At 25.3% G+C, this 20,242-nt stretch overlaps 1 protein-coding gene across 1 annotated transcript in view; it reads right to left on the bottom strand.

Moving 5' to 3' along the window:
• Window positions 1-2,520: 2,520 nt before the first annotated feature.
• Window positions 2,521-20,242, bottom strand: part of LOC135926100 (uncharacterized) — a 33,559-nt gene continuing 15,837 nt past the window's right edge. The window contains exons 10-13 of the mRNA XM_065461790.1: window positions 19,099-19,239; window positions 6,120-6,225; window positions 5,548-5,636; window positions 2,521-3,021 (exon numbers count right to left, since the gene is read on the bottom strand). Coding sequence (XP_065317862.1) covers window positions 2,835-3,021; window positions 5,548-5,636; window positions 6,120-6,225; window positions 19,099-19,239 — 523 coding nt within the window. The 3' untranslated portion in view covers window positions 2,521-2,834. The remainder of the gene's footprint in view (window positions 3,022-5,547; window positions 5,637-6,119; window positions 6,226-19,098; window positions 19,240-20,242) is intronic.

Raw genomic sequence — 20,242 nt, 5'->3', positions numbered from 1 at the left:
TGCATGTCCATTACTGGGGTCAAAGTCGTCCCATTCATTGTGATGTAAGGGGTGAATAGCCGTGACATTCTCGTAATTGTATAGGCGAAATTTTGTGATGTCAAATTTTGGTATAATAATATTGACGGAATAGAGTATTCTTAGAGATCAGAAAAATGCTTTGCAGGCCCTTTCCATGTGTAATTTCACTTTAGATGCCTAATATCAAAATATTATTATTTACTTTACCTAACTTACAGATTAGTAACTGCACTAATAAAATGTCTTTTCATCTTAAAAAAGGTTAAAAGCCTATTAAGGAGATTATTCTAGCTTGGTATTAATATATAATCTATATTTTAAACCACTATATTTAAATTTATAATCAAATTTATTCGTAAATTAAAATAAATTCTTAGTTAATGTAAACTCTTAAAATTTGATTTTCAAAGTACAGCATTCACAATAGGAATTATTTATATTTTGAGTGCCTCATTTCCGAACATGCCTAAGGTGTTAGTGACTATTGTTATTAAGATGTTTGGGCAGAAAATGAGAGGTTATTCTTCGCTGCAAAATCGATACAAGTGTAGTCTCAGGTCAGGGAGACATTTCCTCCAGTTGATAAAAAAAATTTCTTTTAAAAAGATATATAATTTTTTAATTTGTTTTAAAGATTAGAGCAATATATAATAATGGTTTATAATATCTACCATTCCCCACTCATATTTACCTCTTGAATGAGATTGGATCCAAAACCCAGAGAATAAGGAAAAGAAGGGGGAGCTGATTCAAGAAATTGTTAAAGGATTATTGATTTTCCTTCGAAAAAGAGAGATTATTCATTATTTTGGTTCAATGCTAGAAAATTGTAGAAAAAAATATAACTTAAAACTATTTTCGAATTTCCAGAATATCCATTATTTATAAAATATAACAATACTATTCCATCTAGCACTGGTAAAGGCCTATTCAATGTTAAAAATATTTTTACTGATATGATAGGGTGTCGATAAAAACTTGAAATGTATTATTGTTAAATGCGATAAACGAAAACGGAGCGAGCCCATTTAAAACGGGTCAGGATTAAAAAATAAAAAAACTACAAACCTGTGAAGTCGGACACATTTTTTTACAAACCCTTTAAAGGACTCGGCAGATTTATAAAAAATAATATCAATTAATCAATTGGAAAATCATATAAAGGATCGTTTAACATTCATCTTCTAATATTTTCAATTTGTCTTTAAAATGATTTGCGAAATACAGCCACAAATAAAAGTAAGTGGGGGTGGGGGGGGGGGGTTATTTTTTGGAATGGCATATCTACCGGGGATCAATACTCCGAGGCCAATTTTTAGGCAATGGTTAGTGCATATAAAAATGTTTAGTAATCAAATTCAATATACTACCCATAATCGAACATCGCCATAAATTTTATATATAAATCTTATAGAAGTTTACATTCCATATTAAGGATTAAATCAATAAAATATATAAATATTTATAATTTAGTAAACAGTATATAAATCAAAATAAACGCCACTAAAAATTCAGGAATCAAATTGATCGCATTACTTAAATTTACGAATGTTCAGATAAGTTAAAGGTGTGTATTTTCTGTCCTCATGTTTAATATTATCGTCTCCTATTCTTTTGTGCTTAAAATTTTTTTGATTAATAATGCACAATTATTCAGCTCCTTTGAATAGAAAAAAATCAAATTGCATAAAGATGGGACTCTATGACAAATATTTCTTAAATATTGATGATTAATCATGAAACAACTCGTGATATCATATATAGATACAAAAATATACAATCTATCAGTGCTCAACGAAAAAGAGATTGTTACAGCCCAATGAGATTTGAAATGTTAGAATAATCCATTGATGGAAAATAGATATTCATATACCAATGATATTACTTCCGAATGGAATTCATTGCTCAAAAGGAATCATTCTATTAGTGCTTGCAGTAGAAAAATGTATTTTATGAGTTTTTCATTTTATAAGGCACATTTAATAGTCTTATTAAATTTGACATTTGGGCAAAGAAAAAGCTTTTGTTAATAAGCCATCAAAAGCAAAAAAGGTTCAAATAAACAAAAGATCATTAATCCTGGGGTAAATCCAAATGGACGCAGATAATTTTCAGTGATGAAAACAGATTTGAGTTTGAATTTTCAATTGCAAAGAATTTTATAAAAGTAAGATGAAGTCTAAACCTGCCTCTATTAGACGAGCCTTCAAATTGTCAAAAAATGTTGTTAGTGGGTTAGATGATAGGGTAGGTAAATTTGTTTTGCTGAAGGAATTATTTAATCAGTCAAATATCAAGAAATCTTATCGATGTAAATTATTTTGGCAAATATGTGGTTTCAGTAAGGGGATTTTATTATTCAACAATGTGGTATGTCATATATCAATATATATAATAGATAAGATTGAATTTTGAGATTTTATCAATAAAAAAAGATATTTGTTATAAAAAAACATATTTATGTATATTATGTACAATTCAATTATAAATTGATCCATCAAAAATCATATATTACAATATAATATATATATGTGAATCTCATGTAACAAACAGTTTGTATCGTAAAAAAAAATTATGCAGGAAAAATTAACATTCATTTTAAAGTATGCCTAAGTATTATTAATATAGAGGACCATGTCAAAGGGGCAGTTATTTTGGTAAAAAATTAATATTTTATATAATGAGCAAAATGCAAAAGGTTAAAGAACAATTTTTACCTGAGAAATTCTATAGGAGGAAAGTATAAAAGATATATATAATTATTAAACGATTTATTACAAAAATTATTTCAAAAAGTTATTAATTATAGATTATTAAATATTTGTATCGGTGAATGTCTTCCAAAGTTGGGAATGTTGTTGGGATGATATGAGTTCGAAATGGTATAATTGGCATAAATGGAATATCAAATTCTTGGACAAATTTTTGCTGCGAATAGAATAATTGTTTAGTGATATAAACTTTTTGCAAGCTTCGAACATGTGGCATTCGCCAAGATACCTTAATGTTTTTTATAATTATAATAATTTTTTAAAAATAACAAGTTTAATATAACAAATAATTTGAACCTTATTAAAACATAAGTTTAATATAACAAATAATATGAACCTTATTAAAACTAAGATGTGAAATTTATTAATCTATCAAAAAGGAGAATACTAACACAAAAGGATCATTTACTTGTTAATAAAATACTATAATTTGCCATATTTCAATCGCTCCCAGGAAGAATGTAAGAATTTGAATGGAGGGAAGAAATATTAAAAGATTTTGATAAATTAATATATATATTCAAAAAATACTATTTTAAAAATATGTTAATAAAAAATATGCTCCCTATAACTCAAGAAATCTTAAAATATCAATTTTTGTAAAAATTAATAATATAATATAATAATAGCCTCATTCTTTCAATCAAACCCCAATCTTTTTTTTAAAAAAAGCTAATATAGACAACTCTGATTCTAAAGTGACGTTATATAATTAAAAATTAAATTTTCCTTTTTTATAAAATAGTTCAATGAAGGCTAAACAAATTTTTTTAAATCTTTTATCTAAATATATTTTTTGAAACTATACAGATATACTATTCAAAAAGAGATGCTCTTCAAAATAAAAAATCTTCGAAGATCTTTAATCTCTAAAATCTTTTGACAATGCTCAAAAAAAATTACCTAAAATTCAAATCTTTTTTTGTAGAAAATATTTTGTGATTTTTATGCATAAAAAATCTTTCATAATGAAATCACAATTTTGTTCAAATATAAATAAGCAATAGGTGAAAACCATGACTGGAAAATAAAATTTCACATAAAACAAAAAATTTGATATTTTTGCTCTGAATTTTCAAAAATAAAAGTTTTCAAAATTAATCATAAGGTTTAAAGGTAAGGAACATCAATCATCCAAGTACAATTGTCATTTTCCGTGGGGAAAAAAAAGATATTTCTAGCAAGAGACATTTTCTTAAAGCAAAAGAAAAAACCGATAAATATTTCTAAAAGGGTCAAAGTAGAATATTCTTGTCTATAATACTTGCAAATCTATCGACCTTTATACCAAAAGCATTGGTATATATCAGAGAGCTAAAATTCCTTAGATTGTGGCTCATACCTTTCAATTCAGATTCTGGAGCATGAAATAAAAGTTTTTGAGAGAAACTTAGAGAAGAGAATTAGAGATCAAACGGAAATCAATGATATGCAGTTTGTTTTACACATGGAAAAGGAACTTCAGTTGCAATTTTCGTGGTAAGACAAATTCAAGAAAAGTATAAGGTAAGAAAAGGACACTTTATTATGCTTTTGTAGACTTGGAGGAGAAAATTAGATAGTGGAATGGTTAGTTTTGGCACTGATAGCAATGTACGAGGATGCTCGAACGGTTGTTAGGGTCTACATCAAGGATCAGTCTTGAGGGTGACGTGAAAGGTTCTTGGAGGACTATCTTGAGAACTTCTATAAGCTGATGATCTTGTATTGCTGGCCCAAATGAAGCAGAGCCAAAGTATAAGATAATTATATGAAAAACGGTTATAGAAGCAAAAAATATTATAGTAAACGAAAGAAATATTAAGGGGATGATTGGGTGAAAGATCGGGAAAAAACGGACTCTTGGCCACGTGGTGTATGGGAAAGATGTTACTAGAAATTCAATCCAATGGGGTGCATAAAAAATGTAGTGATGAATAGGAGTTTAATAAAACAAACGTGACTTTACCAAGACATGCGTGAATAGGGTTCATGATAATGGTGTCTTCTATTCTAACAGATAAAAACGCAGCTCTGACGCTAAAGAAAATTTTATGTATGCTGTGAGAGAAACTGTATAATCTATAGCGAAACGGTAATGAAAGCAGCGCATAAAGTTAAACTGGAAAAAACGGCGATGAGAATAGTCAGATTATAAAAGAGAAAAACAAGCAACGAAATGCGGGAAAAAGTTGGTAAAGAAGAGATTGGAGTTGTGACGAGAAGAAATAGATTGAGATGGTTTGAGAATGTTGGACGAAAAATGAAAGATGATTGGGTTAAGAGATGCGCTTCATTGGAAGTAATGGGATCAATGCCTCAGGAAGACCAACGAAGACGCGGATGGAGGTGATAACGGGTGTATGAAGACAATGGACTTTAAAATTAGCAACGCCCAAGATCGTAAAGCGAAGAAAAGATATCAGAGGACAGCCAATAAATGATAAAAAAAATTCCCAGACCCAACCCAAATTATTATTCTATTTTTAATCACGAGCTAGGTCCATTACAATTAAAAATATAAATTAAACGCATTTTTACAAAGTTAAATAAAATCCTTAATCGCGTCCTAATCCATAAGAAGTTATAATTATCCTTTTATTTCTATAAATGATAAAAATAACATTTCTATGAATTTTTTGAGCCCGGCCAAAAAATTTCAACTAATAGGCTATCACTAATAAATAAAGAATAGATACCATATTTAAAAAATCTTGCTGAGTAACAAAATAAAATTAATAAAGAAGTTATGTATATAAAAAATTTTAATTAATACATGTTGCCTTTATTGCTCATCATGAATCGATTCCAAATCTTCATAAACTCCTTTTCAAAATCATCCACATCGGTAAAGTCGTCGATTAACTTTTGGAAATTATTTATTCAATTATGTAAATAAATACCTATAAAAATATTTCATAAGAATAAATTCAGGTTCTAGTTTTTTCCATTAAATTTATATGACAGTGTGGGATCACATATTGCGAGCGAACTAGATTTGATCACTGAGCAATGTTTATTAAAAATCAATCTCGTGCAATATACTATATTATAATACCTCTTACCTAAGCCTCGCTTTATTCATTTTTTTTATAACTCAAATCTTAAGTCGAAAAAATTTATTTCTGAATGGCATAGCATTTTAAAAAAAATTTAAAAATATTTAAAGTTATAAATGAAGAAAATAATACAAATTAATTTTGGAAGATTTTTCGAATTGATAAAATATGATGAAGGGGAAACCAAAAAATATAATAGTATAAAGAAAGCAAATCCACAATTTCGATAGTTAGTAAATAAGAAATAGTTATTTGATTTATGTATAAAATAGTTGTATAATTGAATTACATTGCATCTTTTATCGATCAACCACTGTGGGTTAGACTCTGATTCGCTGTCATAATCGATATCTTCGGGCATTAAAGGCATGTAGGTTAAGCTTCTAAAATATATTCTTATTTTTTTTAAAAAAAATTGTAAAAAATCAAAGATAATTGCAAAGATATTCGAGTAGCGCATCACAATCTATTGTAGGGATAGCTGAACGCGCGATATATCTTTTATTAAAAAAATAGCGATGACAGCAGCATATTACTTTCTAATTAAAAATTAATATTCACTATAAATATGAAAATTAATAATTTAATTATGCATAAAATTTTAGTTTATTAAAATAGAAATATATTTCAAAATATGAATTTATATCGTTACTAAACATTTTTCCTGTTTTTGGGGAGGGGGAATAAGTGTCCTTAATGAATACCAGTAGCGTCACTAGGGGGTGCATGAGGGGTAGTGTTGTTAATTGGTTGTGTAAAACCCAAACCCGGGGTTTGGGTCTAGAAAATCGACTAAACCAACTCTGAGCACGAACCCCGAGCACATACCCAGGGTTCAAACCCGTGTTTCCGAACCATGGTTAAGGATAAACGAAAACTAAGAAAAAATAAATCTCATTTACTAATCTTAAATCTTATTATTCATTCTAATTATAAATTAAAGCTTGGTGATTTAGATTGGAGTCAATTTGACTTAGCCATTTTATCTCTTCCAGACTATGTTAAATTCACATATATAATTAGTTTATATATTTAACACTCTTCAAAACCTTTGTGGGATTTATAAGATATCTACTACAAGCAACTTTTGAACACATTATTTTCTAAACTTTGACATAAACATAATTATCCTCAACAATAAGCATGTGTTTTTTTATATTTTTAAAATTATTTATTAAATTTTTTTTTACGCCAATTATTGATTATGTTATTTTTATATAGAAATTTTTTTTTATTAAATTTAACTTTCACTATTAATTTTAAAAATGATTTATTAAAAATAAAATTTCCTTTTTTTTATATTTTTGAAGTTAAGTTTATTAATTTTTATTTTTCGGTGTTGTGATGATTTAATGAAACATAACATCTAGGATGGTATAGCTGGAAATAATCGCTCGGCTAACCAACATAATAACTCATTTTAATCCTATTTTTTGGTAACTCTAAGCTAAGTTGCTTGCAGGGCTTTACTACCTAGCCCCAGAAAATGCCAATACGTTTTGCTATTTCTAAACTATAATTTTTATTTGAATTAATTGGAATAACATTATTCTTCTGAACCCCGAGTCTAAACCATGGGTCTGAACCCTCGGCCTGAACCCCGGGTTCGTGCTCAGAGCAAGCCAGAGCACCAAATTGGGTCAAAGCAAATTATCACTAATGAAGGGTCTCGAGCTCTAAACAAAATTTAAATAGCCCCCTGAACGAATTTTTTTAAGAATCTTATTATATATTACATATAGATTTGATATTATTTTTAAAAAAAATTAATAAGACTATAAAATTTTTTATTAAACGAGTGCTATTTTTATTATTAGTTTGTTTAATAGTATAAATTATATTTTCACTAAGTTAACAATTGCTATCAAATTCAGTGTTAAAAATGGAATATCAATATTACGCATAGTTATAATTATATATTTTTTATAAGTATATTATTATTTTAGAATTATACATACTATATATTATATAATTATTAGTTTTTAAAATTCGATATTATATAGATATTATATATGACATATTATATGACAAATAAAAAGTATTTACATATGTAATAATAATATCTAAAGTCAATCAATCATTTGAACCTTAATTGATTTTTAATATTAAATTATTTTATAACCCTAATTAAATAACTATGATCATTTATTAATTGGAGATAAAATAAATCCAATTTAATATTGTTATTTGTGTTAACCGAGTTCAAAATCACTAATCAACTATATTACTCATTTTTAAATTATTTAATTTACTATAACTCTTTTTAAGATCCAAACATACGAAACTATTTTGTTAAAGCTCTAAGTATATTTAATAAACACATCTTTTACTCATTTATTTTATATTAGATAATGAAGAAAGTATAGATCGATTGATGAATGCTTTAATTTACATAATGGAAATGGAAGCAATATTGATAATATTTTAGATAAAGGAAGAGAAGGCAATGAAAGAGTTGGAGTAAAAGTATACTTAATTAAAACATCTTTTACTCATTTATTTTATATTTATAAGATAATAAAGAACGAAGAGATATTGATTTTGAGATAAATTCTTTAAATAATGGAAATGGAAACAATATTGATGTTGAACAAAGTATATTTAATTAAAACATCTTTAACTCATTTATTTTATATTTATTAGATAATGAAGAAAGAAGAGCTATTGATTTTGAGAAGCTTTAAATTATGGAAATAGAAGCAATACTGATGTTGATGATACTTTAGACAAAGGAAGATGAGGCGATGAAAGAGTTGGAGTTGAACAAATACATTTAAAATATAGTTTTTTAATTTCAAACTCTGCTTTAGATAATAAATGAAGACTAATTGATTGTAGTTTTAAGAGATATAAACATTGAAAGCAAAAAAGTTAAGTGAAAAAAAATAAGTAAATTATAAATATTTTATTTTTAAAACAATAGAAGCTAAATGTGAGGCTCAATCTGAAGATATCTTATGGTATTAAATTTTCTAATGTAATGAAAAATAAAATTAAATACAGGCATGGATTCTGATGAGGATGCTGTAGCTTGATTTTCGGTGGCAACAATCCATATAAAGGTTAATGAAGGAAAGAAAGAATATTTTTTTATCACTTTAAAATTAATTCTTTACTTGCAAAATTTTTTTATATTCGAAATCAATTTAACGCTCTTTGATATTATACTTTGTAATCTCTAATATTTAATACTGTAATAAATAAATATTTTGTATTAAAAACATTATCTTTAGCTTATCAAATGTCTTGTATTGTTTTATATATTATTTATATGCTAATTGACAAAATATGAAATTTGAATATTAGTTCAGAGTTTGTAAATTTCAATTTAAAAAGTAATAATATATTTTTTAAAAAACCTGATATTTTTTAGTCGGGCCCCCTATGTTAAGGCTAGTGACGTCCGTGATGAATATCAAAATTGTTAAAGTAGCTAGATACAAAAATGTGGTTCACTTTAGTAAAAAGTATCGATCGCTAGATACTATTTTATAGGTATTTGTATCTGTTTCAGTACTTCTTAAGATGCCTTTTAATGTACTTTTGTTTAACGCTTTTTATATTAAAAATATTTAAATGTTCATTTTTTCATATGAGCACAGAATTTAAATAAATATATTCTAAAAAAATATTATGACTATATAATAAAAAAAATATATAAGATATAAAAATAATCTCCTCTTCATTAGTCACATTTGGTGCAGGGGCGTCGCTAGCCTTTACAATCTCAGGGGGCTCAACTAAAAAAAATTTATGGAGGGGGGGGGGGTATGGGGGCTTCTGGGTTTTATATTTATATTTTTTTTTAATTTGCTAGCTCTGAACAATTATTCTGAATTTCATATTTTGTCATTTATTATATTATGCATACAAAATAAACTAGCATATAAATAATTAAAACAATATAAGACATTTCTAAAAATAATATTACAAAATCTATTTATTACAGTATAAAATATTCTCGATTGCTGATATAAATAAATTGCTATTGGTTTTTAAAAATAACATAATATAATATAATTCTTAGCAACTTACATTGACAAAAGGTAATGAAACTAATATAACTCTCTCTTACCATTTAAGACAATGTTTTATAGAATGGAATGGACTAATAAGGAAAAATTTACAGGCCTAACCAAATTAACAATTCTTGAAGAAGTGAATATAAACGACCAATCCAATTCATACAGCCTTTTAGATAACATGATGGAAGCTAGATAAGTATTCGAGAAAATTGTTGTGAAATATTAAATTTCTAAAAAATCATCTTCTATGTGATATATATAAACGACTACAAGTTGACCTTTATTGCTTATCTAAAATATGCATTAGCAGCTGCAGTAATAATCTTAAATTACTTAGCTACACAAATAATATATGTTGGTTAATTTGCAGTCATAGCCATGACACTCGCGATGTTAACTCATATCAGAATTTATTATGTTATATAAATTGATAAAACAAAAACACTAAAAATCTTTAGAAGAAATTTTGCAAATATATTGAAGCCATAAGTTATTTACACGGCATGGATGCCATATTAGAAATGAAACATTTTGTAACTATAAAATAAGAACTAGAGTGATATGATATGATATGATGAAAGCAATTAAGATTTTATATATTATTCTCGCACCACCTCTAATTGGTATATTATATCTTAAAATAATAGTAGTTTGTAATAATATCAAAAATATACTCGTATTAAAAATTTAACTTAAAATTGTTTTACAAATAAGAAAAAAATAACTTTCCTAAAAACACGTAAAAAAGAGAAGAAAAGATATCTAATTTATTACATCCATTATATGATGAAAGTGTTGTTAGAAAGCCAGATTAGGGTCGATTTTAAAAAACGGCCCGATTAAGATCATAACCAAAATAGCATTACGTAAGCCTAAAGATTTTGCTCATAGCTGGCAGGAATGCTTGGAAATCTATTGGCCAAATCTCGATGCATACCTTATATTATTTTGGCTAAAATCTTAATCGGGCCGTTTTGAAGAATCTATCCAAATCGGGCTTTTTAACAACACTAGTAATATTTTTAAAAAAATAGATGGCGTTAAAGAATTGAATGCAAATTGTTACTTATATTTATTTTCAAAAGCATTTATTAGTAAAATTTATTAAAATATTAACTGTAATATATTATATAACAGTTAAATACGTCTGTAAAAGTGTCATTTTACCTAATATTTTATTACCAATTATATATAATTGAGGATTATAAACTAATGTCTACTTACTCTTTATAAAGAAATCTCTTATACTTATTTGGAGTTGAAAACATTTTTAGGAAGAGGCATGGTAATTAAATTTTAAAATGAATAATATAGTTAATTAGTGATTTTGAACTTGGCTGATTACAATATTAAATTTGTTTTTCAATTGATAAATGATTATATTTATTTAAATTATTAAGGTTATATAATAATTTAATAAAAATCAATTAAGCTTCAACTGTTAATGCTAAATATTTAGTGAATAACACAGACTTTGACTGCAAGCTTACATAATGAAAATATAATTTATATGTATTAATCTAATCTAATAATTAAAACGTAATTTAATAAAAATTTATATAGTCTTATTAATTTTTAAATAATAAAATTAAATCTATATATTACTTAATAGAATTATAAAAGAAATCGTTTAGGGAGCAATCAAAAAAATTATTTTTAGTTCAGAGGATATTAAGGAGCCATTAAAAAAATTTTTTATTTTGCTTCAGGGGGCTATTCAAATTTTTTAGGGGGCTCGAACCCCTGCGTGTCCTCCCCTAATGAAGCCACTGATTTGGTGGACGTGCTTTAACCTTCTTTAAAGAACTCGGTTCACATATCCGTAAAATTATCAATGAACCAGGTTTTAATCTTGGAAATGTTTTCTATAGTTATTCATAAATCCAATTACATTGGAAGCCTCCTCCCAAAGGGCTAACCTAAATTTTAAAATCCTTTTTACATATGTTTTTGTATATAATTTTTGCTAACATTTATATTATTACAACATGTTTTAATTTCGAATTAATAAAATATAATATATAAAATATTACAGGTTTTCCCATTTAAAAAAGGAAAAGTTTCAATCATAAAAGAAAAAGGTCTGATCAAAAAAGAAGAAGCCCCAAAGGTTTAGGAAAATGTCCGATCAAAAAAGTAAAGGGTTCAATCAAAAAAGGAAAAGTGTTAAACAAAAAAGGAAAAGGTCCAATCAAAAAAGGAAAATTCTCAAAAGGAAAATTCTCAAAAGGAAAATTCTCAAAAGGAAAAGAAAAGTGTCAATCAAAAGAAAAATAGTTATTTGTTTAAATATTTTAAAAAAAATTAGAAATTTTTCTAATTTTTATTTATTTTATTATTCTTTCTTACTTTATTTCTAACTTTTTGCGATTTCTTTACTTTATTTTTTACTATCTTTTCTCAATTTTTTCCTTCTCATTTTTATTAATTCTTATTAAAAGTAATTTATAAATTTTCCGTTATTTTTCTTCACTTCTCTACACCATTTTTTTTGACAATTGTTTCCTTTTTTTCATCATACATCAAAATACTTTGACTTTTTATGATTTTTTCTCCTTATATATTTACATACATTTCTAAATTTTCTATCTCTTTAAATCATTTTTAATCTTTATTTTTCTTATCTTTTCTCAATTTTTTTTTCTTCTTTGATAATTCTTTTTAATTTCACTTAATTTTTATTCCTCAATGGCAGACAACAAATAAAATTTTAAAAATAAGAATTTAAAAACGATTATATTTTATTAATTTACATATCGTTGGTATTACAGTTCAAACTTATTTAATTTTAAAAAGATACTTTATAACCAAACGATTAATTTAATTCAGCAATTGTAATTAAATAATTTAATATGTAAAAAATTCTAATAAAAAAATTGTCTTCCATTTAAAAATTAAGCGAAAATTAAAAATTATTATAAAAAAGAATTATCAAAAATAATTGAGAAAATATCAGAAAAATAGACTTAAAGAGATTGAAAAGGTTAGAAATGTATGTAAAAGATATCAATATAAGGGGAAAAAATCATAAAAAGTCAAAATATTGTTATGTATGATGAAAAAAAAGGAAAGAATTGTTTAAAAAATGGTGTAGAGAAGGGAAGAAAAATAACAGGGAAAAATTATAAATTATTTTAAAAAGGCAAAAGAATTATCAAAAATGAGAAAAAAAATAATTTGAGAAAATATAGTAAGAAAAATAAAGAAAAGAAATAGCAAAATGTTAGAAAAAAAAATAAGAAGGAATAATAAAAATAAATAAAAATTTAAAAAAAATGACAATATAAAGATTTTTATTTTTTGAATGGGAATTTTCCTTATTTTGAACCTTTTCCTTTTATGATTGACCATTTTCCTTGATTGAAACTTTTCCTGTTTTGTTTGGGACTTTTCCTTTTTTGAATGGGAAACCCTGTAAAACTTATATATAAATATATTAAATTTTTTTTCCTTCTAAGGAACATATAAATCCTTGATTAGCCATGATGCCCATTAATTTAAAAAAATACCATTGATGCATAAAATTATTTTAGCAAAATAAATTTATTCCGAATTTTGAAAAATAATTTCATAGTTCCGTTGACTTTTAATGATTAAATTATAGGTTTAATGTAAAAAAAAAAATTTTTAATATGAGAATTTGTTCAAAAGAACTTTAAAAATTGGGATATTATTTTATTATTTTTTTTTATATAATGTTCGAATTGAATTAGAACAAAATATAAAATTGTTGTTTACGTATTTTGTGCCCTCATAATTAGGCCTAAAACGAATTATTTGTTATTTGATATTCGATTCGATTCGTATTTTACGAATACGAATAACACAATTATTCGATTCGAAATGAGGAAAATTATTCGTATTATTCGAAATTATTTATATATAAATATTCGTAATTATTCGCAAATATTTTATTGCAAGTAAAATAAAAAGAAGTAATTAAATTTTCCTAGTGGATATCATATCGTTTTATTTTATTTCCTATTTTCAAATATCAAATCATAACAAGTTATATTTGCTGAAAAAGTTTAATGGAAGAAAAGGAAAAGCTTCAAAGTAAAATATAATTATTTTATTTTGATTGTTTCTCTTTAATCATTTTTGATGTTATGAACAAGTCAAAACATTTTTATAAAGTGTGCCTCTTTCCCATATTCTCGAGCTCATAACTAAAAATTTCTGACTAGTTCTTATTATTTGATTAGGAAAATCCTTTTCCCATTTAGTAACCATATTTTTGGCAAATTTTAAAGACAATCTAATTCAGATAGTGCATTATAATACCTTCATCCTCTATTACATTGTCATAATCACCTCTAAAAATTATATTAATAGTTAAATAAAGGAAATTTATGCTACTAACGTATTTTTAATAAATAAAATCTATAATGAAATACTTTCTAAAATTTTGTTATATTTTATATGCAAAAATGACAATTAGTTTAGAGAATCCTTAAAAGTGTCATCTTTAAACATCTGTAAAATTTTTTTTGCAAAATATTTTATAAGCTTTAGAAAAATTTTCGAATCGAATCGAATATTCGACGAATCGAAACGAATAATGATTTTATTATTCGTACGAATGCGAATAGCGCAATACGAATAATAGTATTATTCGATTCGATTCGTTTTTTGTAGGCCTACTCATAATAAGAGTTTCTGTTCGAAAACAACAGTAAACCCTGTATATAAGGATAAAAAAATTGTATATATATATAGTTGCATTTGTAAATGTGTATCTGTGTTGAGGTTCTTTTTAGAGTATGTATCTGTATATAGATCCATTTGAAAAGTATCTTTTAACAACTCTGATGACTACTACGACTTAAAATTTTAAAAAATTCTTAAGAAATATTATTTACTTACCCAAAATTATTAGTGAAAATCTTTATTTCTGTTAATTTTAAAATGAAAATAAAGAGCTGTATATTTCCGTTTATATGGTTTACCTAAAAATTCATAAAACGGATATTCCAGTTCATTACGAAAAAGATAAAATTAATTTTTATCAATTTTTTTTTCAATAAATATAAAAAATATATATAAACATATTAAAATGTCATATGGGAAAAATTTGTATATATCTAAACTAGATATCGATCTAAAATATTACAATATCTGAAATAGAGATAGATAAACCGGATTATATAAGCGAAATTTAAACTAAAAGATGTGTTCTCAATAATAAAATTAAGAATATAATGTTCTATATAATTTAATCATAATATATAGATCAAATCATGTGATTCATTATAACCGCCTTTTAAATTGTTCATATTCCAACTTATTTACATTATATTAGGTCTTATGCCTATGATGTTTTGGGATATAGAACACTCTTTTAATTTTGGTATTTAAAAAGTATAAAGGTTTTCAAAAATATAGCTAAATTTATGAGAAATAAATTCAAGTCTAGTTGAAAATATGACAGGTTCCTGTAATGTTGGAAAATATAGATATGGCAATACAATCCTTGACCGATGATTATATAAAAAAAGTAGTGATTAATTTTTTTTTAAATGTAATGTAAGTAGAGCTACTTTTTAAGTAGTTATAAGGGGGCTAATTTTAAAAAAAATAGTAGTAATGGTAGCACGCTACATCCAGGAGTAGCATCATAACACAGGATGTGTTCAACTGATTTTTTTTTGGTTGAATTATTTTTAAACCCAATTTTATCAATTCGAAAAAAAATATTCTTCAAAAATTGATTTAAAAATACCCTTTTCTCTATATATGTAATTTTTAAAAACATAAGTGTTTTTTCGATATATATATAACGTAGATCATCGTGAATAATTGTTACTCAATCTATTATTGATATAATACAATCTAACAAGGTCAAATAATTGGCTAAAAAAATTTAAGAAAAAAAAATAAAGTCAATAACGATTTTTTTGTTAAAATTGTGGAATTTCGTATTATCAATTTTTTTTTAAATATCGCATTCATTATCTAATAAGCAACTTTTAGGTTTTAACTCTTTTAATCGTCTGCTAATAAGGATTCGTTATTCATTTGATAATCAATATTTATTAATATATATATTTATAATTTATTATTTTGATTAGATTAGGGGAGATTTTGTCAAAATAGGGCCAACCCAATCTCGAGGCTCAGGTAATATTCTTGGCTAAAATCTTAATTTATCCGTTTTTAAAAAGCCGGTTTTCGGCAACAGCACTTTATGCATTATTCATTATATAAAGTAAAGTACACAATAATATGTTTATTAGCGGTTTTTCATTTTTTGGCAAAAAAAGCTTATATTGTCAAAGCCTCTAAACGCAAAAATACTAATATAGAGGTCAAAGAAAAGAAAAACTGAGATCAATTACAATCAGTGTCAAACTATTCTCTTCTTAATAAATATAAAATGAATGATTGAAGTGGTCGCATAACAAATTATATTAATTTAAAAAGATTAAGGAATAAAAAACTTTTCAAAAATTAATTTATAAATACAAATTAAAACTACATTTCTAGCCTCTCGTAGCTTAGGTGAAAAACATCACAGGAAAGAGATAAAAATTATTAATATTTTCAAATTATTTTTATTTTAGTCTAAATATGAACAGGTAGAAAAAATGATCTTAAATAGGAAATCTGAACCATTGTATATCTGCATCGGTGATTATTAGGGGTATAAAAATAAGATAATATTATATTTTTGAAAAAAATCGAAATATGATTTCAAAATTTATTGATACATTTTACATTTTTATTAGATACAATTGTAATTTTTTATATTTTATGAAATTTTTTAAAATAATTCATATGTGTTGGCATATGACATGTGTTACATATATATCTATCTTCATTTTGTTATTAGTAATTGTGGTTTAATACATAAAAAATTTGAGTTGTTCAACTTATAAGGAAAATTGACTAGAAAGGTCTTCACTTGTACCTCTCTTTTAGTTTACAGGGAAGATTTTAAATGGGTCGTAATTATTTCAGGCCGAAATGTAAGTAATGATTTGTTATCATCAGGATTAACTCGATTGCATAACCTCCACTAATTTACCATTATCACATCAATTAAATTTCTAAAATTATAGAAATTAAAGAGATAAGGTTGTGTAATTTTTATTTTTGAGAAAATATTTTGAGAAAATATTTTGAGAAAATATTTTGAGAAAATATTTTGAGAAAATATTTTGAGAAAATCTTGCCACGGAGGACTAAGTAAGAGCTTTGCATAATGATGCAACTGTCACCACTGAACTATCATTTCATGAACCCGAAATATTTCATTTGTCTATTCAAATCGGTAATCGTAATAGCCCATTTCTTTTTTGCCATAATTTTAGTTGTTTCTAGAGAATTTTCAAGTCTATTTTTTCTTATAGTCCCAGTTGAAAAATTTCAAGTTGTTTCAAATGTGATAAAAGCTTTGAAAATGTAAAAAAAATTATTGAAGTAATAGAATGCGAAGAGGGCAATTGGACGACATTGAATACATTTGGAACAACTGTACCTTCTAATCCAATATTCAAAGCCGTTGGGGTTTTCTTTTATCTTAATAAATTACGCAAATATCTATCTAAATATTCTAATATTTTTTAAAAATTATTATAAAAATATAATTAACATAAAATGACAAGTATTTCATAATAATATGTAAATAATTTTTATATTGAAAGTACTCTACACCGCATTCACAGTTGTGCAAATTCGCGGCGAAGTATAGAAAAATAGAGTTTAATTTGTAAACTTCGCCGATGCACGGTGGAGAATACAAAAATACTGATTATTTTGGGCCGACTATGAATGAGTGATTATATGAAAATATATAAGAATAACAATAAAATCATGAATTTTCTAAATAATAAAAATATTATGATGAAATAGTATTTTTTTACTAAAGAATATAAACAAAATTTTTTAATTAAAATATATAAAAAATTTAGAAAAATGGAATTTCTTTTAGTCATAATTGAAATAGGTTGAGGCTATAAGAAATAAATTTATGTCAAATTGTCGAACTTCATTGGCATCTAGAGCACTCAAAAATAAATATTTTTATTAAATATTATTTTATGTTATGGTACAATCTTCGAGCTATAAGAATCATATGTGAAATTATTTCAATTCAAAAAATTTATGAGTGAAAAATGAATAAATAACAACTGTTGCAGGTGAGCTACTAAAAGATCGAGAGAGAAAAATCGAAACAATTTTAAGTAATAGCGTTTTTTAAATTATTGTGGTCTGCATAGTTCCACTTGTGCTATAAAGAGTTAAGTAGCTCCTATGGTTCAGTAGCTTCGATGCCTGGTTGGTAAAACAAAAGTCTAACCTTCATATCCTGATTGGCGCATTTATCAGGTTTATTTTTCTAGGTTAAGGAAAAAATGAATAGATATTTATTAAAAAGAGCATTTAATATATTGCAACTTTTATCTTTTGATTGAAAATTATCTGGCATGTAGTCAGTTTCATAAACATTGACGGTGATTTTCGATTTATAAAAATTTATCTTATAAATTATTTGTTTCAAATACTTTGGATGAGGGGCCATTTTTAAATTTTAAATAATAAAAAAAACCTCTGTAAACTTACTCTTACCGATAAATTTCCCAAAAGAAATATTTTAAATCTTGATTTAATCTATACCCGCAATAATCCATGTGGTTATATTAAAGAAGATTTTGCTTGATTTTAACATGATAATGGCTAAATTTTTGATTCGCAAAATATTTAACTTAGTTATAAATGTTTCTTATTTCATAAAATTTTTATTTAATAATATAAATTTTATATCTTCAAAATATTTTTAAGCAAATTTTTTTTTTAAAGAAAAGAGATTTTTTTTGATCAAATCTTACTTGAATATGCTAAAATCTTTTGCTATATTCATGTAAAAATATTTTTTTTATGAAATTCAAATTTTTAAAAAAAATTATCAAAATTTTTTCAAGATTTATTTTCACTATGCTTTATAGATATAATATAAATATTAAAATAATCTTTCTTTAAATCTTTTGACTAGAGAAAAAAATTTTTGCACGAACTATTTGACGTTGGGTGGAAAAATAGTAATGATTGTAAAAGGAAATAGAGTTAAAAAACATAATTTCACGTTACTCAAGAGAGCAGAAATTTTAAATGTTAAAACATTTTATATATTTTAATTTATAAAATTTCTACGATCAAAAATAAACGGTAAAACTTTAAATACAGAAACATTAATTTGGGGTCTAATTTTTATTTTATAAGTATATAGAATAAATAAATCACCTATCGTGCCCTTTTTTGATCTGGTTAGGGTAATGCAAAAGATTACAAGAATTCAATTCTTGCAAAGCATTTTTGTAATTCGAAAAAGACGATGGATCGCAAAATTCCATTAAATTTCTACAGTATTTGGGTCGATTAGATCTATATTTTTTTTTGTAAGTTAACATATTTCAAGTAAAAATAATAAAAACTTTAACAAAATAAATAAAATTAAGAGCAAAAAGATTTTAAAAAAATTATATACTAATTATTTTATTAGACAAGCAGTTCAGGTTAGGTCCTAAGTTGGATAGAATGGGGGGTGGAGGGGGGGGGGGGGTTGTATCCTTCTTTATCATCGTAACGGGTCTGGTCTAATTTTAACATTTTAACCGGATAAGTAAGGACCGAACTGTGAAAATTTTTATACCAAACCTAAAAAAGGTCTTATTCAAGATTATTTTGATAAAATCTATCAAAAAACTTTGAGAAAAAATACATTGTTCAAATTGAACTGATACCCCCCTTTGTTTTGGAAATAAATCTATCAATTCTCAAAATAATTCAATAAATTTTATAGATTGATAGAAGAGAGATAAATTATCAATGTTTTCTGTAAATTTCTTCAAATTCTATCAACAGGGTCCAAAATTATGCACATTCAAAGTTGGGCAAACAAAATTGAAGCTGAAAAGATAAAATTATTTTTTTACAAAACTGTATGCCTTACTAACTAAAAACTAAAAATATGACGTATAATAACGTCATTTCCATTTAAGCAGACGATAAACCAAATGGTTCACAGTAAAGATGACGGAGTTTAATTATAATTTTACAAGAAAAACATCAAGGAGGCAAAGTTTTTGAAGGAATTTCTTAACAGAAAATGGTCTATTGCATCCTTGAATAAATTTATTGCAAAAAATGATAATACCGAATCAACAGAAAAAAAAGGTATAGAGGTTATAGGTCACGCACGGCTCATACTAAGGAAAATGTTTATTTTGTTGAAACATTGGTATTGACTATTGAGACAATAAGACCGAAGTGAAACCCATAGAACATATCGTCAAGTATCCCGAGAAACTGGTATTTCGCGAACTTCAGTGCATCGAATTAAAAACAAAGAACTGTAGCTAACATGTTTAAAAAAGAAACAAGTCAG

Source organism: Gordionus sp. m RMFG-2023, chromosome 3 (assembly GCF_954871325.1).
Source record: "Gordionus sp. m RMFG-2023 chromosome 3, tfGorSpeb1-WG-v2, whole genome shotgun sequence".
Classification (NCBI taxonomy): Eukaryota; Metazoa; Nematomorpha; class Gordioida; order Chordodea; family Parachordodidae; genus Gordionus; species Gordionus sp. m RMFG-2023.
This window is presented reverse-complemented; position numbering and strand designations above follow the sequence as displayed.